The following is a 26,988-nucleotide window of genomic DNA, read 5'->3' on the forward strand; positions in this document are numbered from 1 at the left end:
GAGTGTAAACTTAAACAATTTTTCAAATGCAAGGAGGCAGACTCAGTTCTGTGTGTTTTTTGGTTGTTTTTTCCTCCTCCACAGCATGTACTGCATCCCTTGCGAAGGTCCTTGCCCCAAAGTCTGTGAGGAAGAGAAGAAAACAAAGACCATTGATTCTGTGACTTCTGCGCAAATGCTTCAAGGATGCACCATCTTCAAGGGCAACTTGCTCATTAATATTCGACGAGGCAGTAAGTGTTCTATCCACTGGGAGAGATGGCTGAATCACTTGATTTCCTTTTGTTGCTGCTTCTTGTCCGTGAGTCACAACTAAAATATGGGCCTAGAAAAACAATGGTGCATAAGCCTCATGCACGAGGCTTCTCCTTTAAGTTTCCCTCAAAAGATTTATTAAAAAAAAAAAAAAAAAAAGTTCGAAAGACAGCACTGTCTTTCTTAGCCATTGGCAGAGCATTTGTTCCCACAAAGAGGATCATCCCTCCTTTCTGTTAGTCACATCTTAACGTAGGAGAGGCACTTCCCGACACGCACAAACCCCAGAAGGGACCAATGGGTCAGAGGTACGACTCAGCAGACTCCCACTGTAGCCAAATCCAAACATCTTTTAGTACAAAGAGTGCTGGTTAGTACTTGGATTGATTGGATAAAGGAAAGAGTTTAGTGGTAGCACTATAAAGATCTTGTTAAGTCAGAAAGAGTAGTTGAGCTCCAGATTTATCTCTGAGAGCCAGAGAGACACAAGTATGTGCCATTTTGTACTTGAGGCTGAGTCTCACCCCTGTAGGATCACCACTCTTTACAGCAGATGGAATTCTTGGTAAGTTGCTACTGAATTGCATTGGTGCAAATCATTTCCCATTGACTTCTTACTTGGTGATATTTTCCCTTCCAGCCTTTAATTGACAAGAGCTTCGAATACTGTTCCCTTAAATTCTCTGCCACTGGGACCACCAAGATACTGATAGTTTCCCAAGCTAGAATAAGTATAGTAAGAAGATCTTGAAGTTGAAAGGGAATTTTTTTATAAATCCTTTTGTGAAGAAATTACTTTTACATTTTTTTTAAAAAATGACCGATTTATTTATTCTCTGAAATTTACTTTTTCTTAATAATGTTTGTTAAATGAGTGAATTATTCTATTATGGTTTACAAATGGCAGAAACAAGTTTTTGCTTGGTTCTTTTGAATTTTTTTATATCCTTGGTTTTTCATAATGCCCCCTACCCCTCCACCAGGGAGATAATTTTGCTGCCACACAGCTAGAACTTCTTACCTCCAAAATACTTCTAAAGTTTTATTCTTTAACTTTTACTACATTTCTTAATTTATTTTTAATTTTCTCATTCTCTAGAACATACCTTTTAAGTGTTCAATCCTTTTTCATCCTCCTATCCTAAAGAGAAAAATTTAGTCTATGTCCTGATAAATGCCACAACATGGACGAACCTTGAATATGTTACGCTAAATAAATGAAACCAGTCGCAAAAGGACAAATACTGTATGATCTCACTTATATGAAATAAGCAAATGTATAGAAACCAAAGATTATTAGTGGTTATGAGGAGTAAGAAGGAGGGGAGAAGAAGGGATTTTTGCACGGGGGCATTGATTTTTATTTTAATTTGGAAAAGGATAGCAATAATGGTTGTGCAAAATGAAGAATGTAATCAGTGTTAGTGACTTATACAGTAATTGTTGAATTGGCGACGTTTTGTTGTGTATATTTTCACCACAATAAAAAAAAAATTTAATCCATGGAGAAGTGTAATTTGAGGAAGAATTGGTACATGTTCGTGCATGATGATGAACGGTATCTTCCAGTATATGTACAATACAGGAAATCAGTCAGATTTAGGATGATGGGACAGCTCCTGGAAAAGTGTTTCCCCGGCCTTGACTAAAATGGGTGTATACCACCCTAAAATTAAAGAGCTTTTCCTTGAAACATCAGCTGCAGACAATCTGCAGTATTTATACCTTGAATTTCTCCTTGACTTCCTTGGAAGGCCATTAAACTGTACATTAAGTATAGGGCCTTGTGTGCAGAGTAGGACTGCTCCATAGGGTTTTCAAGGTACTCTCCTTTTGGAAGCAGATCATCAGGTCTTTCAAACCACCAACTTTTTGGTTAACTAGCTCTTAACCATTTGCGCCACCCAGGGACTCCATGACCCTCCAGAAAAAGACTCTTATTTTTTAATCTTTATCAATTCAGAGCCACATACAACCTTTTATTAAAGAAATCATCATGAATTATACACAGTAAAACCCCATTAATTGAACCGTACCCAATTCATTATAATATTTATTATAATTTTGGCATAAGTTGAACTGAAGTTTACCTTTTTATTGCCTGGGAGAAAAAGATAGGCTTAACAAGATGAAAAGAAATAGCTGTTTACAGAGATCATATTGTTTTTTTCCTATGCATGAGCAACTATTTTTCAACCTCTTTTCCAGTTATGAAGCTAGTACAGGTGTTTGAGAGAAAACCTAGAAACACAGAAATAAATTCTTTAGGTCACCTACAGATAGCCATTGTTAACATTTTGGTGTGTTTTCTTCCAGCCTTAGTAAGATGCAGTCTTTAAATATAGATTCCTGTATCTTAGGAACTAGAATTGAAAGGTGGCAACGGCAGTTGGTAATGAGACCAAGAAAATGTTGTTTATTTAGTCATGCCCTTGTACTATGGGGGCGGTGCGGTCTGTTGACATAGCATATTAAAAGACGATCCCTAGATTTGTCAGCCCTCGCTAATTGGCAGTCTGGTATTTATGATTTTGCCTTCTGTTCATCAGCCTGGGAAGCTGCAGCACGTCCCATAGAAACTGGCCTCCCCTGTGTCTCAGGCCTTGTCTGGGAGGTTGTGGAAGGAAGGCCAGGCCTAGGGAAATGCCTTTTTGGAAAAGGAAGAGTCCTGAACATCTCCGCCTGCCCCACCCAAACAAGACCTGCCACTTAATTGTTCTCCATAGGTGTTTTTAAAAAACGAACCTTGAAAACATTCTGCTGAGTAAAATAAGTCAGTCACAAAAGGACAAATACTGTGTGATCCCACTTATATGAAATACCTAGTCTAGGCAAAGGCATAAAGACCAAAGTTTATTAGTGGTCACAAGGGTGGGCAGGAGAAGGAAGAAAAGGCAGTGTCATTGCTTGGAGGATACTGAGCTTCTGTTAATAATTTAGGGCGATGACAAAATTTGGAAATGGATAGTGATGATGGTTGAACAACATGATGAGCATAATTAATAGCACTGAATTGTACATGTGAAAATTGTTGAAATGGTTAATATTTCATATATATTTACCACAATTAAAAAAAAAAAAAACAACCCTGAAGTGTGTCACCCTTCGGCTAAGCGAGCTCGTAGTAACACTGCCCCTCTTAATTTAGATAACATTGCCTCGGAGCTGGAGAACTTCATGGGGCTTATCGAGGTTGTGACGGGCTACGTGAAGATCCGCCATTCCCATGCCTTGGTCTCCTTGTCCTTCCTGAAAAATCTTCGCCAGATTTTAGGAGAGGAGCAGCTAGAAGGGTAAGTGCCCCCGATTTCATGAGCTGGCACTTTTGATTTTACAGAGTAAGTAGTGTGCCTTTAAAATTCTGGGTTACTAAAGTAAGAATCTTTTTTTTTTTTTTTTTTTAAATAATAGAAGGGGTATGTGCCAGTCAGGCTGGTGCTGCCTGGGTCAAGCCCTGCCTTGCCTGAGGGTCCACCTCCTTGCGGACAGTCACAATGCTCTGTCCTTAGAATATTGCTGTTTTGGAAAATAGGGATGTTTTCAATCTTACTGTATTGTGACCCATCAGCCAAGGGTTACATGTCTGACTCGGGGGCTCTTTCTGCCAGGGGTGACAGGAATCCGTTAAATGTGCTAAATCATCATTCCATGACCCTCATCTGCCTCGGATACTGGACTCGACTCTGTAAAAGCCATGCCAGCTTTTCAAAATACATTGGAACACGAGATTTAGAGGCATATGGACAGTTCCTTTTGTTATAAAGAAGTCTTGATTTATGAAATTGTTTTCAGTGATGAGCTTATAGGATTTGCACTACTGATGGGATTTTTGCCCTCTGCAGGGATGTGCTATGTGATAGAAGTTTTAAAGTAAGCTTAGGCTTTTCACTGGAGGCTAGAAGTCTGCGCTTACTGCATGCACACAGTCTTCCCAGGAGTTAACTGGGGTGTACCTTTCAAGTGTATTTTTCCCTTCCCGTCCACCCTTTTAAATATAGCGCATGCCTGACTAAACTAACATTTGGAGATAAAAGGAGACTTATCTATTAATGAGCAAATTCCTTATGAAGTGAAGTTGGGGAAGTAATTTAGGGGGAAAAAGGAGGTGGGAAGGTCATGAGAAAGGTTGTGCTTGCTGATTTCTTGGCCCCAAGCGGATAAAGTTACCCTATAAAGGTTTCTTGACAGCCTCCCTGTTTTTCTCAGGCTAACTCGTAGTCAGTCTTAAATTCTTAAAATTCCACCATCTCATATAGCTAAAGAGAGAGGGCAGCTCTTCATTCCATCTTTGAAAAGCACACTGTCCTCCCCACTGGGAGCACTGATTCTTTAGGAAAACTTTCTTTCCTTTTTTTTTTCATTGTGCTTTATGTGAAGGTCTACAGAGGAAATTAGTTTCTCATTAAACAATTAATACACATTATTTTGAGATGTTAGTTGCCAACTCCACAACGTGTCAACACTCTCTTTCTCAACCTTGGGTTCCCATTACCTGACCCCTCCTGCCTTCTCATTCTTGTCCCTGGGCTGGTGTGCCCCACTAGTCTTGTTTTGTTTTATGGGCCTGTCTAATCTTTGGCTGAAGAAGGGTGATCCTCAGGAGTGACTTCACTACTGAGTTAAAAGGGTATCCGGGGGCCATACTCTCGAAGTTTCTCCAGTCTCTGTCAGACCACTAAGTGGGCTTTTTTTTGTGAGTTCTACATTTTTCGCCAGCTCTGTCCAGGACCCTCTATTGTGATCCCTGTCAGAGCAGTCGGTGGTGGTAGCCAGGCACCATCTAGTTGTGCTGGACTCAGTCTGGTGGAGGCTGTGGTAGTTGTGGTCCATTAGTCTTTTGAACTAATCTTTTCTTTGTGTCTTTGGTTTTCTTCATTCTCCCTTGCTCCAGATGGGGTGAGACCAGTGAAGTATCTTAGATGGCAGCTCACAAGCTTTTAAGACCCCAGACACTACTCACCAAAGTAGGACGTAGAACATTTTGTTTATCAATTATGTTATGCCAATTGAGTTAGATGTCCCCGGAGACCATGGTCTCCAGCCCTCAGCCCAGTAATTCAGTCCCTTAGGGAGTTTGATTGTTTCTGTGAAGCTTCTATGACCTTGCCCTGGTCAAGTTGTGCTGACTTTACCCAGTATTGTGTACTATCCTACCCTTCACCCAAGTTACTACTTATCTGTTGTCTATTTAGTGAAGAAAACTTCTTTCTTGTTGCATATCCGGGAAGGCCACCCCTGTGCCCAGCCCAGAGTGACTCTAGTCACCTGTGTGGCAAGCTGGGGCCCTGCCAATTTGAGGTGGTGGTTAGTGATTGTTGTGTTACATATTTAAATGAATTGTAGCTCAGTTTTTTCTTCCAAGTGGTGTTTGTGTTTCTGGAATCCCTTGTGTCAGGTGGCACATTGGGATTTTTCACCTTTTCCTGCTGCTTAGACACTGTTTTTCTTTTTTTTTTTTTTTCCTTCAGTCTGAGCAGGTGATAGAGGTGAAACGTGAGAGTTTCATTCATTCTTATTAGCGATTACCTTTTAGTTGTGTGTTGACTAGAAGTACAGGCACTTAAATATAGCTGAAAATTAAATCCTGATTTTTATTTGCAAGAATGTTGATGGTGTATTTCTCATTATCTAAACTTTTATAAAACCTGAAGTATCAGTGGGATCTTTTTAAGGATTCATGTTGTTACTCAGGTCTTTTGGGAGGTTTCACAGGTAAGCTCCCAGGCCCCTACCCTGCTGTTAGTGGTTGAGATGGGAGCAGAGGGCAAAGGGGCCTCAGGTTTTCACAACCTACTGCTCATCAATAGCCCTGTGAAAGGGCTTTGTAGCTCTGAGGATGCTGGGGTTCCAGCCTTTCATTCCCGCCTGCTCCTTCTCAAAGGCTCTCTCCTTCTATAGCTAGGGCTCTTGAGAATCTTGCATTTCTTTTTATTTATTTGTTAAAATACTCTATTGTGTTGTTGAAGAAAATTTACTTAACAAATTAGATTCTCATTTAACAATTTCAATACATACTATTCAGTGGCACTGGTTACACTTTTCACAATGTGTCAGCACTGTCATTATTTCCACCCTGGTTGGTCTGTTTCCATTCATCTAGCTTCCTTGTCCCCCTTACCTTCTCATCTTTGGCCTAGGGTAAATGTTGACTGTTAGGTGTCATTTAGATGATTGTTTAGAGAAGCACAGTACTCACGAGTGATATTATTTATTTTATAAACTACTCTGTTTTTGGCTGATAGGTGACCACCAAGAGTGGTTTGAGTTCCAAGCTTAAAGGGTATCCCAGGGTGATAGTTTCAGGGGTTCCTGTAGTCTATACCAGTCCAGCAAGTCTGGCCTTTTTTAGGAATTTGAGTTTTGTTCTACATTTTTCTCCCATTCTATCTGGGACCATCAATTGTGTCTCTGGTCAGAACAGTCAGTAGTGGTAGCCGGGTACCATCCAGTTCTTCTGGTGTCAAGGGAGGTGAGACTGTGGTTCGTGTAGACTATTAGTCCTGTAGACTAGTTTCTTCTTTGAGTCTTTTGTTTCCTTCATTATCTTTTGCTCCAGACGCATGGAGACCAATAGTTGTATCTTAGATGGCCACTCACAAGCTTTTAAGACCCCAGATACTACTCACCAAACTAGGATGTAGAACATTATCTTTATGCACTATTTTATGCCGGTTGACCAAGTTGCCCTCCGAGACTATGGTCCTAAGCCCTCAAACCCAGTAACCCAATCCCGTGAGGTGTTTGGTTATGTCTAGGAAGTATCCATAACTGTGCCCCCATGTGCTTTATTTTATATGTGAATATATATGCAGCATACACAAACGTGTATACATTTGCCTACAGAAACATCTATACGCAAGCAACCATATATTCAGATGTGTTTACTTATACATACGTAAGCATACCTAGGTAACCACACACATATTTTTAGGTTGTTATTGATGTTGTTGCAAAATTGTATATGTTGTGGCTTTTACCAAAATTATCTCTTTTTCTTGTGTACTTCTTAGTGTCATCTTTTACCTTGGTCAAGTTGTGCTGACTTTACCCTTTATTTGGTATTCCCTTACCCATCATCAAAACTAACAAGTGTCTGCTATCTAAAAAGTGATTCCCCTTCCCTCTTCCTCCCATTTCTGGTAACCAGCAAAGAATGTTGTTTTCTGTATGTATACCTATTCTTGTCCTTCTATAATAGTGAGATCATTCAGTATTTGTCCTTTTGTGATCAACTTATTTCACTCAGCATCATGTCCTCCAGGTTCATCCACGTTATAATATATTTTGAGTACTCATCATCATTCTTTATGGCTGTATAGTATTCCATTGTGTGTATGTACCACCATTTGTTTATGCATTCATCTGTTGATGAGCAGTTAGGTTGTTTCCATCTTTTTGCTGTTGTGAATAATGCTGCAGTGAACATACGTGCACACATGTCTTTGTGTTGTAGTTCTCTAGAGGATATTCCTAGGAGTGGGATTGCTGAATCATAGGGTGTTTCTGTTTCTAGCTTTTTGAGGAAGCACTGTACTGTCTTCCATAGTAGTTGAACCAATTTACAATCCCACCAGCAGTGGAGCAGGGTTCCAATTTCCCCACAACCTTGCCAGCATTTGTTGTTTTCTGTTTTTTTGGATCAGTGCGATTTTTACAGGGGTGAGATGGTATTTCGTTGACATTTTAATTGCATCTCTCTGGTGGTTAATGATCGCATTTTCATGTTGGCCGCTCGACTGTCCTCTTTGGTGAAGTGTTTGTTCATGTCCTTTGCCCATTTTTTAATTGGGTTGTCTTTTTGTTGTTGAGTCGTTGAAGTTTTCTGTATATTTTAGAGATAAGACTCTTACCAGATATATAATTCCCAAAGATTTTTTCCAATCTGTAGGTCTCTTTTTACTCTTTTGATAAAATCTTTTGATGAGCGTAAGTATTTAATTTTTAGGAGATCCCAGTTATCTAACTTGTCTTCTCTTGCGCATGCATTTGTAGTTGTGTTTGGTAACCTATTACTGAAAATAATTAGGTCCCATAGTTTTGGCCCTATATTGAAGTTTTAACTTTAACATTTAGGTCTTTGACCCATTTTGAGGTAGTTTTTGTGCATGGTGTTAGGTATGGATCCTCTTTCATTTTTCTGCATATGGATATCCAGTTTTGCCAGCACCCTTTGTTAAAGAGACTGCTTCTTCCCTATTTAATGGACTTTGACCCCTTGTTGAAAATCAGCTGCCAGTTCTGTTCCATTTGTCTATGTGTCTGTCTTTGAACCAGTACCAGGCTGTTTTGATTACTGTGGCTGTATAGTATGTTTTGAGATCAGGGAGTGTGAGGCCTCCTACTTTGCTTTTCTTCTTCAGTATTGCTTTAGCTGTTTGGGGTCTCTTTCCTTTCCATGTAAAGTTGGTGATATGTTTTTCCATTTCGATAAAGAATTTTGTTGGAGATCTCACCTTTCTTAATGGGAGTTGGGGGTCTCTCACCTGTGACCAAAAAAGTGCAGCTCAGCCTCACTGTGACTGACTCCACCACAAGAGCTGTATTTGTTTCTTGGGTGGCCAGTAGCAATGGCTGCTGTTGCTTCTTTGACTCAGGAACAGAGTTAGCTCCTGCCCCTTTGCCTGCTTCTCCCCTCCCCCTTTTGGGTAAGAAGGGAAGAGAAGGAAGGAAGATGATAAGTAGATAAATGTCAAGAGCTCAAAGCAGAACTTGCAAAGTGCCAGGAGGGAAAGCTAAGGACCATGACATGGGCACAATAGAGAGTCAGCTATCTGACTGAGAAGACCAGCCAGGCTTCCAAGAAAAGGTGGCATTTGAGATGGGCCTTGAAGGGTTTATAGAAACACTCAGAAGCGAAAGGTGAAGAAGGCTGATTCAGGGAAGGGCGACAGGAACAAAGGCAGCGATTTGGGGCATCCTAGGGCCTGTTTGGCAAATAATGCTAGAGAGGTAGGTGCTATTAGGATTACATAAGGTGTTATGCGCCCAGGTGTGGAGGTTATAATTTGGGTAGGCAGTGGAACATATTCAAGGTTTTTGAGTAGAAGAGCATTAGCAGAGCTGTCTGAAAGTTTAATTTGTGTGTGCTTTTGGTTTAATCTAAGGTAACTTTTATCCCAGTGGTTCTCAAACTTTGCTACACATTAGGATCAACTGAACAGCTTTTAAAAAATCTTGATGCCCAGATTGTGTCCCATCCCAATCAGAATGCCCAGGGGTGGGACCCAGGCATCAGTCTCTCTTTTTAAAGATTTCTACGTGGTTTCAGTGTGCAGGAAAGCTTGGGAACCACTGCTTTATTTCTTCTTCTCATTTTTTTTCCCTAAGTAAATATTTTCTTGTCACAGTACCATCTTCAGTGTGCCGTTTTTCTTGAACCTCTGTTACAGCCAGTGAGGACATAAACGGGATGAAAATAGGTTCAATAGGACAAAAGTTTTTTGCCTTTTGTTTGGATGGAGAGCAAAAAAATTCAAAGTGCGGAGATCCTTCACTCACCTGACAACCTCTGCTTTCCAGCGTGTAACTAGGACCCACCTCAAGAAGTCTCCTGAGCAGCCCAGGCTGTTAGTGTTAGGTCCAGAACATGGGGCTCAAGCGTGTTACCCAGAGGAATGAGGCAGTGGTGATTCAGTGATAGGACTCTCGCCTTTCATGAGAGAGACCCAGGTTTGATTCCCAGCCAGTGTACCTCATGCCCAGCTACCACCCATCTGTCATTGGAGGCTTGTGTGTTGCTGTGATGCTGAACAGGTTTCAGCAGAGCTTCCAGCATAAGACAGACTTAGGAAGAAAGGCCTGGTGATCTACTTCTGAAAATCAGCCAGTGACGACCCTATGGATCTGGAGAGTCAGATCCACAACCCATCATGGAGATGGCACAGGATTGGACGTTTTGTTCCGTTGTGCGTGGGGTCACCATGCGTCTGGGGCCAACTCAACAGCAGCTAACAACAATAGCAACGGGGCCGTCTAGTTTCACTCAGAGCCTGCTTAGTTTCACATCACACTCAGTATGAGCTGATTTTGTAATCTGGTTTCAGAACCGGCCACATATAGGCAGCATCACAACAGAGCAGAGAGTCAGGTGGCAAGTGAAGACGGGGACACAGGCAGCACCAAGGAGCCTTCGGTTTGCCCAGAAGAGCACAAACAGCCAGGCTGTCCTTGAGGACGTTGCTCACTTCAGGCAATGTGACTTATTTCCAGGATTATGACCTTGGACAGTAAGATAACCAAGGATGTTCTGCAGTGTAAGAAAGGAATGGATTTCATAATCCAGGTGTATAGGAGTTCTATAATATGGCTTATTTTTAAGCGCTTGAATAAAAGAGAGTATTTCAGGTGTCTGTAAAATTGCCATATTTAGAAAACCTTATTTTCTGATAACAGCAGATAAATAAGGATTCAAAATTTCAAATTCTTTGGTGCTACCGAGGACTGTTGCCCTAAAATAGGTGGAAGTGGTGGGTTAGGAGAATGGAAATTCTTAGATTCACGCAAGCATCTCTGCATTCATGATGCCACCACTGGGCCTTGGAACACTCTCTGCTTCATTTCACTTTCTCGCAGCTCTAAGATTGGGAAAATGTGTCCACACAAGAGTTGTATGTGGATGTTCACAGCAGTGTTATTCATGATAGTCTGCTTCCCCCCTTCCTCCCCAAAATACCCACTGGGAACAATCCAAATGTCTATCAGTAGATGAATGGATAAACCAAATGTCGTGCAATGGAATACTACTCAACAACAGAAAGGAATGAGCTACTGATACATGTAACAGCCTGGGTGAACCTCAGAAACATTGTGCCAAGTGAAAAGAGCCAGACACGAAAGGCTGCATGCATGTTACATGATCTCATTAATATGTAATTTCTAGAAAAGGCAAAAACTATAGAGACAAAAAGCAGACCAGTGGTGGCTGTGGGTGGGAGCGGGGATTGACAACACATGGGCATGAGGGAACTTTTGGGGTGATGGGCATGTTCTAAAACTGGGTGGTTATAGGTGGACAGCTGTGTAAATTTACAGGAGCTCATGGAACTGTGCACTTAGAACAGGTAAAGTTTTGGTAGGTAAATCATACTTCAGTGAAGGGGTTACATTTTCTGCGTATCAGTGAGGAACTTAGTGATGTTGGACTTGCTGAACCCCAAGGTGGCGTAAGTACTGGGCTTGGGGGGATTGGATGCATGTAAACAGTCCGTTTGCAGATTGGCCTAAGGAGCATCTATGCAAAGGCCAGATCCTACCTGAAGAGTCCTCTGAGGCTGGAGGCAGCCCTGTATGCTGGGCTCTGATGCCCCCTAGAGACAGCCATGAAGAGAGGCTATTTCTCCTCTGAGCAGTTAAAGGGGATGACTGACTGGTTGTGTATTTGCACATTTTTTCCCAATGTGTCAGGGCTCCAGTATGTCTGCATCGGCTGAAAAGAGGGGAATGGCCCTCCCCCCTCTGCAGCCTGGAGACCTTGGCCTCAGCCCCCTTTGTCGGGGATCAGGGCTTTTCTGTTCTCCAGGACTTTGTTCCAAGGGACTTTGACACTTCAGAGAGCAATTATCCCACACCTCTGTGAGGTGATTTTAAGTTCACAGTATCCTTTTATATTGCCTCATTCAAGTCTTCACACTGGCTGTGAGGCCAGAAGAACAGGAGTTGTCTCCAGTTTGCAGTTGAGAAACTCCAGCCCAGGAGTCACATCAGGGCTTTCCCTACAGTTATTGCTTAGTGAGTGGCAGCGTTGAGGCCCAAACCCTGAACTCTGGATTCCCGAAGGTACTGCTCTGAACCCTGTACCTCGGACTGTCTTCTAAGTACCATTCAAATCGATAGGAGTTACAACGACTCTTTTCTTCCCCGTCCTTCCTGCCCTTTGTTGGAGCAGGTGGGGTGATGATGTGTTGACAAACAAGAGGTGAGACAGGTAAGTGTGTAATATGTGGCATTTAGAATATCGATACAAATAATAGACGAATGCCCTCCAGGAGATACACAACTGCTCCCAAAGGCGGAGCCTAATCCAGGTGTGTCCTCGCACCTGAAGAACCTTCTACAGACTGGCAGATGGGGCCTACCCAAGTATAGAAATAAAACAGCAGGTAAATAACGTGATTTTTTTAAAAATATTTTTTGAATGTAAAGGCAGTGAACTTAGAAAAATTCAAAAATCACATTCAGTGAGACGTTTATTTAAATAACCGTTGGAAACAATGGAAATTTGAGGTATGTGTATTTTGAAGATGTGTAGACAAGTCTCTGTCCTTGGGCCATGTCTTCATTCTCACCTGACCATAGAAGGAATTTGGGGGGAGCTGGCCTGAGCTGGGGTGTGAAACACAAGAGCAGTATTGACAGACGGCGCGTGAATGGCTTGATGATTATTTTGACGAGGGTCTTCTTTTTCTTTTTCTTTAGCTTTCACAGCCTCTATAACGCATGGGTTTTATTAATATTGGTATCCTGGCTCCCAGCCTTCTTGATGTAAAAAAATGTTTGTGTTTACTATGAAAAGATAATCTTGCTTTCAAAAGTGATTAATCAAATACACAGTGTTTCAGGGTGCCTGCCATTCATTTATCACATTCCTCATGTATAATTCAGGCTTCCTCCCGTGGGGAGAGGGGTGTGTTGCTGGAAAGCCATTTTTGGTGTGGGTTCATCCCCCGCTGGTCAAATAAGTTCACTAAGAGGAGCTTCATCCTGGCTAGAGACAGAAGTTTGACCAGATTAATTGGTCCAGAAGGAGCCCTGGTGGCGCAGTGGATGAGCTCTCAGCTGCTAACTGAAAGGTTGGTGGTTCGGAAAGATATGGCAGTTTGCTTCCATAAAGATTTATGGCCTTGGAAATCCTGTGGGGCAGCTCTACTTTGTCCTGTAGGGTCTCTATGAGTCGCAATTGACTTGACGGCAATGGGGTGATGGGTTTTCCTGGCCCAGAGGTTTCTTTGCCAACAAGGAGATTTGGTCCCGTGAGGCTAACTCAGGTGCCCAGGAGCAGCCAGACACATTGAAGGTGGTGTCAGTCCTGCAGAGTCTCCTTCAGAGCCAGGAGGATTCTGCAGACATGAATGTGGGCTGGTGATGATGTTGTTGTTAGATGCCGTTGGGTTGACTCTGACTCATGATGACCCCATGTGTGTATAATAGGAGGCATCTGTTTCCTCCTCTGACCCCCTTTTTCAGTTCTTTGAGTGTACTGACACCCTTACCTGGCAGCAACATCACCTGCCGCCTGGCAGCGAGAGAGAGGAGAGCTAGACAGGTCTGCCCCAGGGACACAGAGCTGGACATGCCTGTCCCAGTGCCTCCTCCTGGACACAGGGCCTTTGTTGCATATACCGTGTCTGGATTCATGTGGACACCACTTTAAGTTGCAAGTTCTTAACACCCTGTTTGGTGACTGTTAATACATGAAGACACTTAAAGGATGGGTTTGTGCGGAGCCTGGGTTGGATTTGGAGGAGCTGTCTTTGGAGACTTGCTTGTCGGTTCACTGAATCCTTTACGGGCAGGACTCCAGCCCTCCCCACCACCTCCACCACCACCACCATTGCCACCCCTGCTACCACCGCCACTGCCATTGCCACTCAGCACACGTGTGGGTGGAGAACCCAGTGCCTGGGAGGTGTTGGGCTTCAGGCTGGTGGGACAGATTCTACCTCAGCTCTGTGATTCCTTTTGGGCATTAGGGTCATTAGGGGGTTCGCATGTCACCTGCTCAAATCTCTCTTCCTACAAATGACTAAACTGGGCGTCAGAGCACACTGAGCTCTCTCCTGCGCCTGTGTAGCCTAGCAGTGCACGTCTGCTCCTGGATCCTGTCTCTGCCCCCCGGGTCTGACAGGGAAACTCCTTGTGACTTCCCAGAAAAACGCCATGTCCTACTTGGCAGCATTCTAACCGGAACTCGTGCTTCATTCTAAATGAGTGCAGACTGAGGGTTGGACAGGTGGTTAGAGGTCCTAGCATGGGGGGTGATGAGGACGTTCTCCAGAGAGGTGTCCTGATGGGCACGTCCTCCAGGGCAGAGAAGACTGAGGGTGATATTGTTCTGACCGTCCTGGCTCTGTAAAGAGGCTGGACTCCTTCTGTGCTGCGTGTTTGTGTGTTGGGTCTGTGCATAAATCAGGAATAGTTCTAAGTGTTGCACCAACTGTGTGAGTGTGCCACGGAAAGACCCTGAGGCTGGGGGGCAGGAGGGGGAGGGGATCTGAAGGAGGTGGGAGCAGAACTTCCCGCACAGAGGACTCAGGCTGCAGTCTGCCCCCCCTGCTTCCCAGGGAGCCAGAGAGGAAGAAGTCCTGCTGTGTGTACTCACCTCCCCGGAATGGGCTTCTGCTGGTACCCAGGGAGCCAGGGGTGCCTACTCTGGTGCTGCCTGCTTCCATCTCCCCCTGGTGGGCCCTGGGTGTGCTGCTGCCTCGTATACTGTCTGGGGCAGGAGCCGGGTCTGCCTGGTCAGCTTTGGGCCTCCAGAACGCCCCTGTGCTCAGCATCCTTAGAGCAGTGGTTCTCAAAGTCGAGTCCCTGGACCAGCAACATCAGCATCACCTGGGAACTTGCTAGAAGCGCAAATCCTCAACCCACCCCAGACCTGCTGAATCAGAAACTCCGCTTTCGAGGTGATGTGGTGCACACTAAGCTTTGAGGACCTCTGCATGAGACACTGGGTGACTGTTGCCTGGAAAGGTGGCCCACAGAGACTGTCCACCCTGGGCTGTTTCTCATCCCTATGCCTTCTCCAGGGCTCGAAGCTGGGCCTTTGCAGGGTGGGGTGAGGCTGGTGGAGTGAGCAGGCCCACGGCTGGTGCACCGTGAGTCTACATCTCTGTCCTGTCCTGTCTGCTGTTCCGTCATAGCCTCCTGATTGGGCACAGATGGGATTTACTCCTGAGGATAATGGGAGACTTTCTGCAGCAAATATGTAAGCTGTTCTGGTTGGGTAGCAGAGCGTATCTGCTCTCCATGTCCCGATTTCAAGCACATTGTACATTCTCTGCTCTGAGAAAAATAACCAAAGGCATTTCTAGGGAATGAGTCAAGTAACATCCTCCGACGTGGGAAGCATTATTTTTGGTAACAGAGGTCATAAAATTAGTGTACTATCGATTTCAGCGTGCTGTCCTTGAATCATTTGGTTGCCATTGTTCACAGTAATTCTCCAGTCTTCTAGAATGTTAATAACGAAGTCTGTTTTTGGCAAGGGGACTGTTATACAGCTGAGGGCTGAGGAGGGGCTGGGCCCAGCGGGCTTGGGCGGCCACCAGACAGGTTAAGTGTGCTGAGGTCCGTTTCTGTTCTTCTAGGAATTACTCCTTCTACGTCCTTGACAACCAGAACCTGCAGCAGCTGTGGGACTGGGACCACCGCAACCTGACAATCAAAGCGGGGAAGATGTACTTTGCTTTTAATCCCAAATTGTGCGTTTCTGAAATTTACCGCATGGAGGAAGTGACGGGGACTAAAGGGCGCCAGAGCAAAGGGGACATAAACACGAGGAACAATGGAGAAAGAGCCTCTTGTGAGTGGATGGCATGACAGCTGCAGACCCTCCTCCTGTCTGAAACGGCTGCCTTCATGGGTTCCCCTCCTGGTTTTACTTGAGGGGGTGGAGGTGGGGTGGCACAAGGCCACCTTAACGAGCCCTCTGCAATAGTGGGACAGATTCATGACACCTTTATATTTGCAAATGCTGCTTAGCTTCTCTGTGAGAGTGCTAAATGTTTATAAATAAGTTCTTACTCAGATTTTAAAGGGGTGCTGACAGGATACAGATAATTACTGTCTTTTTTACACACAGGCATATAGTTAGATTATTTTTCAAACAAGAGCGAGCATCCTCCTGTCCTAAGAATGAGTTCGGTGGGCCCTCACCTAGAGTGTTGGTGGGAAGGGGCAGGAGGGAGCCCAGCTACCAACGCAGCCCACACAGGCCACCAGCCACCAGGTTCCCGTCCCTCAGACACAATTTTCACCTCAACACAGGAAGGTTGAGTGACCCTGCACCCCTGAGGCGATAGTGCTTTTAAAATTTATAGCCTGGTACTGGTTATACAACTTATATAAGTATAACCTGGTACCAGGTAAACAACTTCTGTTCTTGTATCTGAAGATAAAAGTACACTTCTCTCCTAACCCTGTATATAAAACTGGGTTTTTTGTTGTTGTTGTTGTTTTTTATTTTTGTGGCTCTGTTTTCCTGTGTAGAGTTAAAAAAATTTTTTTTCTTTCCTCCATTGGCTTTTAGTAAGGATAAAAAAAAGAAACAACAGAGTAATTTATATAGTCAAGGGTGATTTGCGCACACATACACCAAGAGGAGGAGAATCTGTACAACTGTTAGCATTTGGCTTTGGGTCGGTCTTCTGGTGTCTGGATTGACCTGGTAGACACCCAAATTGCTCAGAAGCATTTTAGAGCAGAGACATCTAATGCAGAGTTGGAGAGCGCCTTTACAACCTGGACCCCAGTGCTCTTTCTCCTCCCCTCTCCCACCCACTGAAGTCCCTGTATGCTCCACTTTCAAACCATGGCAAAAGGTGGATGCATCAGTGCATTTTAAAAGTGCTTTTCTCCTTAGGGGAAGCCAGTCTGACCTATCACATCATGAATACAGCAGCCACTTGTTTTCCTTTAAAAGCAAAGTCATGGTTTTCTTTCTAAACAACATTTCACTGGGAACCCTGCAACATTTTCCTGATCTCCATCAAGCACATGAAACCCTAGAGAAACCCTAGAGTCTTCCCGTTTGGGGCTGCCCTTAGTCTCTCAGCTTCATCCCCTGTGTGTGGAGTGGGATCAGGCAAATATGGGAGTGGAAGACAACTTGTAGGAGGGCCTGGGGTCTCCAAGAGAACAGGCAGTTGGATCTCCCGTTGGCTGGTTCTTCCCAGGTTCTCATCATAGGTTGAACCTGGTCTGGAGACAAGAGGGCAGGGAGAGGGGTTGGGGTGGGGGGCAGATTCCCTACTGGGCCTCACCTGGGAAGGCTTCCTACCATAGACCTAAGACGGTTCCACAAGGGAAATTGTTCTTGTCCATGCTGAATCCGTTTCTCGTTGTATGTCAGTGCTAGCTGGAGGCCTCAAAGAAGTTCCTGTGTCCTTCCAGTTTGTTACCCAGTTTAGACGAAGGGAAGATCCCGTCTGTGGCACTCTTGACTATTATCCGTCCTTGGTAGAGGTTTTCCAAGAGCAGACAGCTCCATAACTCCAAGATAGGTGCCACTCTATCTCTAAGAAGATTCAGCCCAGCTTAAAGGTTTACTCTCACCATACCTGGGCCCCTTGGGTAGTCAGCATCTCAGGGACCAGAAAGAAAGATAAGGCCACCTTGTCCACTGAAGTGGCTCTTCTCTTTCAAGTTCGGAAACCCTCAGCAGGTCTACTGCCAATCCCCTGGGCAAGTAGCCAGTACGTTTTGACGACAGTAAACCAACGTAGGAGGCCCTAGGTGGAGCAAATGGTTACTGAGTTTGGCTGCTGACTGAAAAGTTGGAGGTTTGAGTCTACCCAGAGGCAGTTTGGAAGAAAGGCCTGGTGGTCTACTTCCAAAACATCAGCCACTGAAAACCATATAGAGCAAAGTTCTACTCTGACCCACGGGATCGCCAGGAGTCAGAGTCTGATAGCAACATAATGAACCCCTTGAAGATATCTGCATAATAAAATTCATGAGTTCTTGTAGAAATAAGAAAGTCACTTAGGAAAGGGACTTAGCGGGTACAACCAGCCTTGGAGAAGAGGGAAATGGTGCCAGGACAGGTGACTTTTCAGAGAGACGAGAAGAAAAATGGCATTGACCATTGTCCCTGATGGATGTACCTCTGCCCCAGGTGAAAGTGATGTGCTGCATTTTACCTCCACCACCACGTGGAAGAATCGGATTATTATCACCTGGCACCGCTACCGGCCCCCTGACTACAGGGATCTCATCAGCTTCACCGTGTACTACAAGGAAGCGTGAGTTTCTGCGTTTGGTGATGCCATTCTGTTGATAGGGCTGGGAATGAGTCAAGTCACTCCTCTGATGGTCCTTCACGTTAGCTGAATGGAGGAGGCGGAGAGTCAGCTGCCCCAGAGAGAACGGTGCCGAGCGTCCTCACTTCACCCTCTAATGTCCTGCCACCACAAATGGGAAAGTGTTAATGCGAGGCCTTTCATACTTTAGTGGATAATTAGAGATGTTTGAATAAAATAAACACAAAGGCTTGCTTTCCAGAGAATTGGGTCAGTCCAAACTGTGGTGGTGGAAATGTTGTTCCGACCTTCATGCCCCCCACCACTACTCCAGGAACCCCCCGCGGAATGCATGGCCCCCTGAGTAACCCGTGGGTTGCTCCGTCTTATTTCTGTCGCTCTATCTGGGGAGCCCTCAAGACAAGGGAACGGGAGTGGAGACCAACCAATCACTGTGCCTGGGACCTTCCATAACTTCTCCCAAAGTCTACTGGGAGGCTCTTCTCATGCCATGAGATAATATCCTCCTGCCCAAATAGACTGCAGCTCCTTTTAGTCTCCCTTCACTTTCCTTTGTACCCAGTATCCAGGTGTTTCCCCCAGTCTACTTAATTCTTCCCCTTACCCAGGCCATATTTTAATGCCGTACGTCTTCTCCTGAGGTTCTTGGCTTCTGCAGAGCAGGACAGGACTCACCAACGGCAACAGCTTGTACCCTTTTCCCTGCTGGAGCTGGTGCCCTGGGAAAGATCATAACCAGGGAGAAGAGGAGGGCTCAGGATTACTAGGCATTCAGTTTTTGTATGTATGGGACCCAATCGTGACCCCCCATCATGGTGGTAGCCAGGTTACGTTCATGTCTGTTTCAGGAGCCCATGACCAATGGCAGTCAGCCCTTTCATCCAATAGATGTGGAATCCCTACCCAAACAACCATGCATGTGTGCAAAACACTGTTTTGTCTTCGATAGTCTTACCAGTGTTTTGGCAATGTTGGCTAGTAATTTTACTGAGGAGCTGATGATAGTTTCTGAGACAATCTGGAAATGAAATATTTGACTATCGTAAGATACTTAAGCATCAGGATTGTTTGTGACAAAATTAGGTATTAGAATCTACTTCTGTTTTTCTGTGGGGAAGTCATTTCTTTCCAAAAGTTACCCTTTTTCAGTATATGATGTTTGCATTGATTGTGCTTGCTTTTTCTTAATGGTGAAAAGTGACCTTAAAATACCACAGTAGAAAGAGAGGAAAATAGCATTTGTATATACTGTTAAAGAACAGGATTATCAACCCCAGTACCTACAGAACTTGCTTTTCCTGAAGCAGGATATTCAATTTGGTAGTAACTGTGGTGAAACCAGGAGTAGCGTTGCTTAATTTTGTTCTTCTATAAAAATCTAATCGATTATTTGTTTTATTTAGAATTCCCACTACAGAAAGTGTGACACGCTAGGCCACTGGGAAAGGTTGTTGAGAGCTCTGACGTCAGTGCTCTGGAACATTCTCTGAGTTTTATTGACTATGTTTCAGCCCCTTTAAAAACGTGACGGAGTACGATGGGCAGGACGCCTGTGGCTCCAACAGCTGGAACATGGTAGACGTGGACCTCCCTACCAACAAGGACATCGAGCCAGGCATTTTACTGCATGGACTGAAGCCCTGGACTCAGTACGCCGTTTACGTCAAGGCAGTGACTCTCACCATGGTGGAAAATGACCACATCCGTGGGGCCAAGAGTGAAATCTTATACATTCGCACCAATGCGTCAGGTATCCAGGCACTAGACCAGCCCTCACATCCTGCCCTTCTTCTTTAGCTCACTTTACTTGCTTACTGTAGGATGTAGGCTAGCAGTGAAATGTGCCTATTGACTTTCTTTGTCCTGGGCCATTCTGTCTTTTATATGTCTTCCATGTCAATACGCAATGTTGTTGTTAGCTGCTTCTTAGTCATTCCGAATCATGGTGACCCCACGTACAGCAGGACCAAATATTGTCCAGCCCTGCATCATTCTCACTATGGCCAACATGTTCAAGTTTATCATTGTGGCTCTTGTGCCAGTTCATCTCACCGAGGGTCTCCCACATCCTCGCTGACCCTCTGTTTCCCCAAACATGATGTCCTGTAATGATTGATCCCTCCTGATGACATGTCCAAAGCAAGTGAGTCAGATAATGTTCTGTTGTGATCCATAAAGTTTTCATTGACTAATTATCTGAAGTAGATCTCCAAGCCTTTCTTCCTAGTCTGGAAGCTCTGCTTGAAACCTTGAAACTTTACTACTGTTCCAAACTCACCCCCAGAACTGTGACCGTGTTGCTATACCAGCATGAAATACCAGCATCACAGCAACATGCAAGCCATCACAGTATGACAGACTAGCAGACGAGTGGTGGGAATATGTAATACTTTCTCTTATTCTTTTTCCCACTTCTAACAGCCATTTTCTGGACTTTTCATGCCATTTTCTGGACTTGGTTCCATCTTCTGTCATCTCTCTGTCTGCTCTGTGCTAATGAGCCCGGGTCCTTTGGGTTCTTGGTTGATTTCACGGGAAGGCCTGGCCAGGACACAGCTCACTATCGCAGCCCTTTTAAATATTTCAGCCTCCATGAGTTGAAACCATGATGTTCAATGTTCTGTTACCTCCCGTGGCTCATTGGTTTTCCAACTTCATTCGTAGTCACTACGATTCCCGAGGGATAGACAGAAGTGGAAAACTACAGACATAGTATGTTGTGGATATTCAGAGTATTCACTGATGAAAATGTCCCTCCTTGTCCCTTTATCTTCATTTTCTAAACCACCTCATTTCTCGATTCCAGAATCTGGAAACAATAAAAACTAACATTTGTGTATAGTTTCCAAGTATATAAAGACTAGTTTAGAAGTTGATACAGGACAATGTACTTCGTTTTTTAAAGACACTGGTGAACGTTCTTTGACCACAGCCATTGTTATGGGTAGACTGTTATAAAACACCTATAAGGTAGCACAGAATAAGTTTAAATGGCAGAAAGGGTGACAGAAAGATGGCTGTGGGGAAAACTTTTGCTCATGCACGCCCACTTCCTCCCCGCCTCAGTCCTGTCAGTGACCATAAAGTGTTTGTAGAAAGAAGAAGGGCACAAGCTTTCCATCCTGGGGGTGGGCTGGTGTAAAAACAGCATGGGGGAGGTGTCTGACCTCCTCCAACTCCACAAAGGGGAAGGAGAACCAAGATCAACAGCCCAAGGCTGATTCCTGAGGTGGAAATCAGATACGCCTCCTCTCTCCACCGTCTCTACCAATTCTGACACCAACTGCCCCACCCACAGCACCTTCTACTGGGTTCGATAATTCATTACAATGGCCACACAGAACTCACAGATCATACTCACAATTACTGGGTTTATTAGGGAAGTAATAGTTACTGTTCAGGCTCAGGAACACTCAGGATACAGTTCTTCCATCAGGATAGCCTCTCCCCTAGCTGTGCTTGCAGGCACACCTCTCCCTGGCCCTCAGTCTCTGCCCAAAGGCATCAGCTTTCTCTTTCTGTGGGTAGGGAAGACCACTGCACTGTCTTCCTGCTGCTGGATCTCTGCTGCTGGTCTCTCCTTCCTTGGTGGTGGTAGGCTCCTCCTCCCTGCTCTGGAATTGGCTCTCTTTTAAGGCAAAATTGACCAGTCCCCTTGGTGGGCCACAGTTACCCTATCACACAGTCATCTGGGTGGGATTTACAAGACCATGGCTAGAAAGGCCACACAAAAGTCATCAGTTAGTAGTCGCACAGCTGCTGGGGTGGTGTAGCAGAAGCACAGATGCAACAGGATAAACTGTTCATCTTAAAATTTGAAAGTAACGCTTCCCATCTATTCACTGTAGCAAGTTTGGGAAAAATAGGAATCTTTCTTTCTTATGACAAATTCTTAAGAAACCTGCTTCCTTTCCCCAAAGATGGAAAAACAAGCACTGTATAAATTGAGTTAATTCACTACATTTTAGCTGCTGTCCTCACAAGTGGTAGGAAACGCTGATGGTGTAGTGGTTAAGAGCTACGGCTGCTAACCAAAAGGTCGGCAGTTCGAATCCACCAGGAGCTCCTTGGAAACTCTCTGGGGCAGTTCTGTTCTCTCCTGTAGGGTGGCTATGAGTCGGAATCAGCTTGACAGCAACGGGTTTTTACAAGTGGTAAGAACAGAGAGTAACCAGTAGAACCAGTACGCCTCTGCTTTTTTGTGGCACCCATCATTGAAATATGTAGGGTAAGCCATTTGTTTTTTAAATGCTTAGTTTTGGAAACCTTAATGTGGCCAACATCTAGTGGTTGTGTTTACTCTGAAAAAGCTAGCGTTAGTCGTAATCTTCTCCCAAAGTATCATTTTTAAAGGTGTTTAGAAACCTTGTGTCTATTACATACTTTAAAGCACCTTTAAGCAGCTTTTGCCCCTTTTAAGTTTTTTAAAAATGTACTGAATGAAAATGTTGCTTAAGTGGCCTAGAGTGAAGGTGTCTCTTATGCTTTGGAAAAATCATCAAAAGTAGTGCTTTTTTCCATTTGTTTTGTAAATCCAAAGAAGAACAAGATTTCTGTAGTCCTGGAATGCGTTTAAGGAGCCCTGGTGGCACAGTGGTTAAAGTGATCAACTGCTAACCAAAAGGTTGGTGGCTCAAAGCCACCAGCAGCTCCACAGGAGAAAGATGTGGCAGTCTGCTTCCATAGAAATTTACAGCCTTGGAAACTCTATGGGGTCACTCTGAGTCGGAATTGACTCGACAACGGTGGGTTTGGTTTTTTGGGGAGGGGAGAGGATGCATTTGGAATTTCTGGATGGTGCAAATGGTTGATGTTCTTGATTATTAACTGAAAGTTTGAAGGTTTGAGTCCACCCAGAGGTGCCTCGCAAGAAAGGCCTGGCAAGATACTTCTGAAAAATCAGCCACTGAAAACACTAATGGAGCATATGGTGGTACACTGACACGCGTGGGGTTGCCATGAATCGGAGTCATCTCGACGGCATCTCGTTTGGGATGCGTTTGCCCTTTACACACGTCAGCTCGGTGGGGTGGATTTGGAGCAGTAGGGAGTCAAGCTGCACCAGATGACGGTGCTTTGCCTGTAAATCAATATTCCTTTTGCTGGAAGTAGAGTCTGTTGCTTGAAATCAGGGCTTAGGTGTGTCTGAGTTTTTAGACTGCTTTTCATGGTCATGTATTAAGCATTCCGTTCAAGCATGACTACAGAATTGGTTGATTTCCATGCCCTTTGCATTGCTTTCTCCTCCCTACTCCTCTCGCACACACATACACATGCACGCGCACACACACACGCACACCTCTTGTGCTCCTTCTGCATGCCCCCCTTACATTTTGGCTTGTTGCCATTTTTATCAGAGATTCAAAATCTCAGATGACATTCAGGCCAGTCAATTTTACTGTTTGTTAAAACTGCTGAAATTAAATGTTTTGGAAAATGGCAGTTGTAATAAATAAGAAAAATGAGATGTTTGAGTTCGCTGTAGGTTTTAAGTCATCTGTTCTCACCTGGTTGTGCTCCTACAACCCTTTCACATTTGCAACTCTGAAATGTTTATTTTTCCCAGGGATTCCCTGAGAAGACATGTTATAAGGAAGAATGTTGGCATTTAAATTAACACTATTTCAGTTTTCACGTTCATTGTGATCTTGTTCAGGTCAAACTTGTAGCTTCTTGTTAGTTTGCATTGAGTGTCACTAAAAAACCATGAAAAGTCTTCACTTCATACAAAAAATTTTTTAACTTAACGAAACTTCAGTTATCCCCTGTAACGTTAATGGCAGTGTATTTCTCATTCCAAAAATAACATCTCAGAAAGAAAATTCTTATAATGAAGAACAACCTTTTTCTGCACGCACACATACCCACCCCACACATACACACCACACACGTACCACATAGCCAGTGGACATACACTCTGTACACACACACATGCAAACACACACCATACACCCCCCACACACACATTTTGCAAATTTACATGCCCAAGCTTTCCTAGTTTTTACCTAACAAATTAGTGCTGTGGACTTTGAGACTGAAATAAGACGTGAATACAAAAATTTTAATGGTTCAGAATTTTTCTTCTCATCCCTCAGTTATGTTGTTTGGGGTTTTATTCATTTAGTAAAGCCAGCTGTGACTCATAGGGCCAGCTGGCTTTAGGGAGACATGTGTCAAGTGGTGTGAGGGTTAACAGGCCAGGCTGACAGCCTGGAGTTCAGATTCATTCCATTTTCTGAAATGCACTTCATTCCTCTTGCCAGTTCCTTCAATTCCCCTGGATGTTCTTTCAGCATCAAACTCCTCTTCTCAGCTGATTGTGAAGTGGAACCCGCCCTCCCTGCCAAATGGTAACCTGAGCTACTACATCGTGAGGTGGCAGCGGCAGCCCCAGGACAGTTACCTTTACCGGCACAATTACTGCTCCAAAGGTAAGGATGCTCACCCCCAGTGCTCGAGAATTTCACAGCCCCGATGTTAAGAGTATCAGGTAACCACTGAAAGCCTCAGTTTGAAACCAGCTCAATTCTCCAGTAAAGGTGCTGAGAGCTGTTATTTTTCCTCACAAACATGTATGACTACTCTCGTTCTGCCTTCTCTTTTCCGAGAAGACAAAATCCCCATCAGGAAGTATGCCGACGGCACCATTGATGTTGAGGAGGTGACGGAGAATCCCAAGACCGAGGTGTGTGGTGGAGAGAAAGGGCCTTGCTGTGCCTGCCCCAAAACTGAGGCCGAGAAGCAGGCCGAGAAGGAGGAGGCCGAGTACCGGAAAGTCTTCGAGAATTTCCTGCACAATTCCATCTTCGTGCCCAGGTGCGATTAGGCTCTGAGAAAGCTTTTAGACGGGTGCTTCACGGGTGGGTTCCTTTGCTACCTTCCTCCTCCCTGCCCCCTTACCCACCCCATGAGTAGTTTCAGGTGAATAGTTACAGGCAGAAGAGGGAGTCACAGAATAGCACATCGATTTGGTCACCTGGAGTTACTGTGAAAGCCACTTAGCCCTGAAGGGAAGGGGGTCAGGGCACCTGTTACTGGGGTCACTGGCCTGAGAGGTACTGCTGCCTCTCGGTTACACAGCCACCTGCAGAGGGCCAGCCGCTCGCCATTGCAGAGGCAGGAAAACAGCCAGAGAGCCTAAATTCCTGCCCACACCCATGGAGAGCCTAAATTGCTGCCCTCGCTCCTGGAAACCAGTGAGTGGACGAGCAGAGATCTGAGCCTGTGTCTGCCCTTGCCGTTTCTCTCTGCCGCCTCATCTTGGCAGAGAAAGGGTGAAGGAAGAGAGAAAAAATCCGGGTAAGTTTTGAAAAGGGCCCCAACTTCAAGTTGGGGAGCAGGGTAGAAGGCAGCCTATCAAAGCAAAGCAGCTCCTGCCTCCGGGGACTCTATCTGCCACCGTTTTCAGTCTCAGTGTCTGCCACGTGGGGATAGAAGTGGGGCAAGTTCACAGAGCAGCCCAGCTCTGTCTGGGAAGGCAGATGATGAATGGGGTAGTGGCCCATGGCTCCCTCTTCTTCTCGAAAGATCATAGTCCAGAGATTGGAAACAGGCTCAGCCCTCAGCATAGTCAGAGGCGCTCAATTCAAACCCAGCGTTGTACCTATGAGCTCCCAGTTCCACCGTCCCCAAGTGCCAGAAGAGCCAGTGGCCTCCAGCATGCTGCCGCCTGGCCATCTTCTCTTCCGCTGTGATTGCCCCTCCTGCTCACCACAGCTCATCCTGAGAGGGCCCAAGGAGGCTGTACCAGTAAAAACCAGGAGATTCTGATTCATGGAAACCCCGTGTGTGTCAGAGTAGAACTGTGCTCCATAGGGTTTTCAGTGGCTGATTTTTCAGTAGTAGATTGCCAAGCCTTTCTTTTGAGGCACCTCTCGGTGGACTCAGACCTCCAACCTTTTGGTTAGCAGTTAACCATTTGCACCCAGGGTCTCCCTACAAGCCTGTAGCAGCCGTTTACTCTGTACTTACTTTGCCCTTAAAGGCTTTCTTAAGTTGTAATAACCTGGATTTTAAGATGTTTTTGGTTTGGTTGCTTTTTTTTTTTTTGGGGAGGGGGGTCAGGTGACCTTTCTGAAATTTGTGTAATGGTTAAAGATAGTAATCTTACTTTGAAAAGTCAGTAAAAGAAGACATTTTAAAACAGAAGATGATATTTTCTTTTTCTGAATTGATCTTTTCACTGTGTAGTAGCTGTCTTCCCCTTCTTTCCTTCCGAGCAGTTGAAACCAGTAGGACTCCGAGGGCATAGAATCCACTGGGTTCATCAGGCTTTGATGTCTGTGTCTCCAGCCTGTTGGTAGTTTAGGGGCCGATGTCCCTGGGGGGGCACAAACCAGATTGCACTTGACTACTAACCTAAAGATTGGCAGTTCAAACCTACTCATTGGTGCCATGGAAGAAAGGCCTGCTGATCTGCTTTCGTTAAGATTACAGTAAAAAAAAAACCTCCATGGAGCACTTCTGCTCGGTAACACCTGAGGTCACCATGAGTCAGAATCAACTCTGCAGAAACAGTTTGTGTTTTGGGGTTTTAGTTTAAATTTTAGCCCAGGTATTGTGGATTTTATGTGTGGTTCCTAGACTTAGAAAGTTCTAGAACTGGAAAAAGGGCTCAAAGATGTTTGAAAACTGGAATTGACAGGTGTGGTGACCTCTTCAAGACCCTAATTAATTCACAGTCACTGTGGGGCTTGGCCCTAAATTCCCACACACCAAAGCTCTTTCGCCTTCATTGCGTTGCCTGCTAACACAG

At 44.7% G+C, this 26,988-nt stretch overlaps 1 protein-coding gene across 1 annotated transcript in view; it reads left to right on the forward strand.

Moving 5' to 3' along the window:
* LOC101355333 (insulin-like growth factor 1 receptor) overlaps window positions 1–26,988 on the forward strand; it is a 79,792-nt gene that overhangs the window by 10,236 nt on the left and 42,568 nt on the right. The window contains exons 2-8 of the mRNA XM_023727875.1: window positions 85–233; window positions 3,404–3,548; window positions 15,561–15,775; window positions 18,089–18,215; window positions 19,745–19,983; window positions 24,497–24,664; window positions 24,845–25,049. Coding sequence (XP_023583643.1) covers window positions 85–233; window positions 3,404–3,548; window positions 15,561–15,775; window positions 18,089–18,215; window positions 19,745–19,983; window positions 24,497–24,664; window positions 24,845–25,049 — 1,248 coding nt within the window. The remainder of the gene's footprint in view (window positions 1–84; window positions 234–3,403; window positions 3,549–15,560; window positions 15,776–18,088; window positions 18,216–19,744; window positions 19,984–24,496; window positions 24,665–24,844; window positions 25,050–26,988) is intronic.

The sequence above is a fragment of the Trichechus manatus genome, unplaced genomic scaffold (genome assembly GCF_000243295.1).
Source record: "Trichechus manatus latirostris isolate Lorelei unplaced genomic scaffold, TriManLat1.0 scaffold00019, whole genome shotgun sequence".
Lineage (NCBI taxonomy): Eukaryota > Metazoa > Chordata > Mammalia > Sirenia > Trichechidae > Trichechus > Trichechus manatus.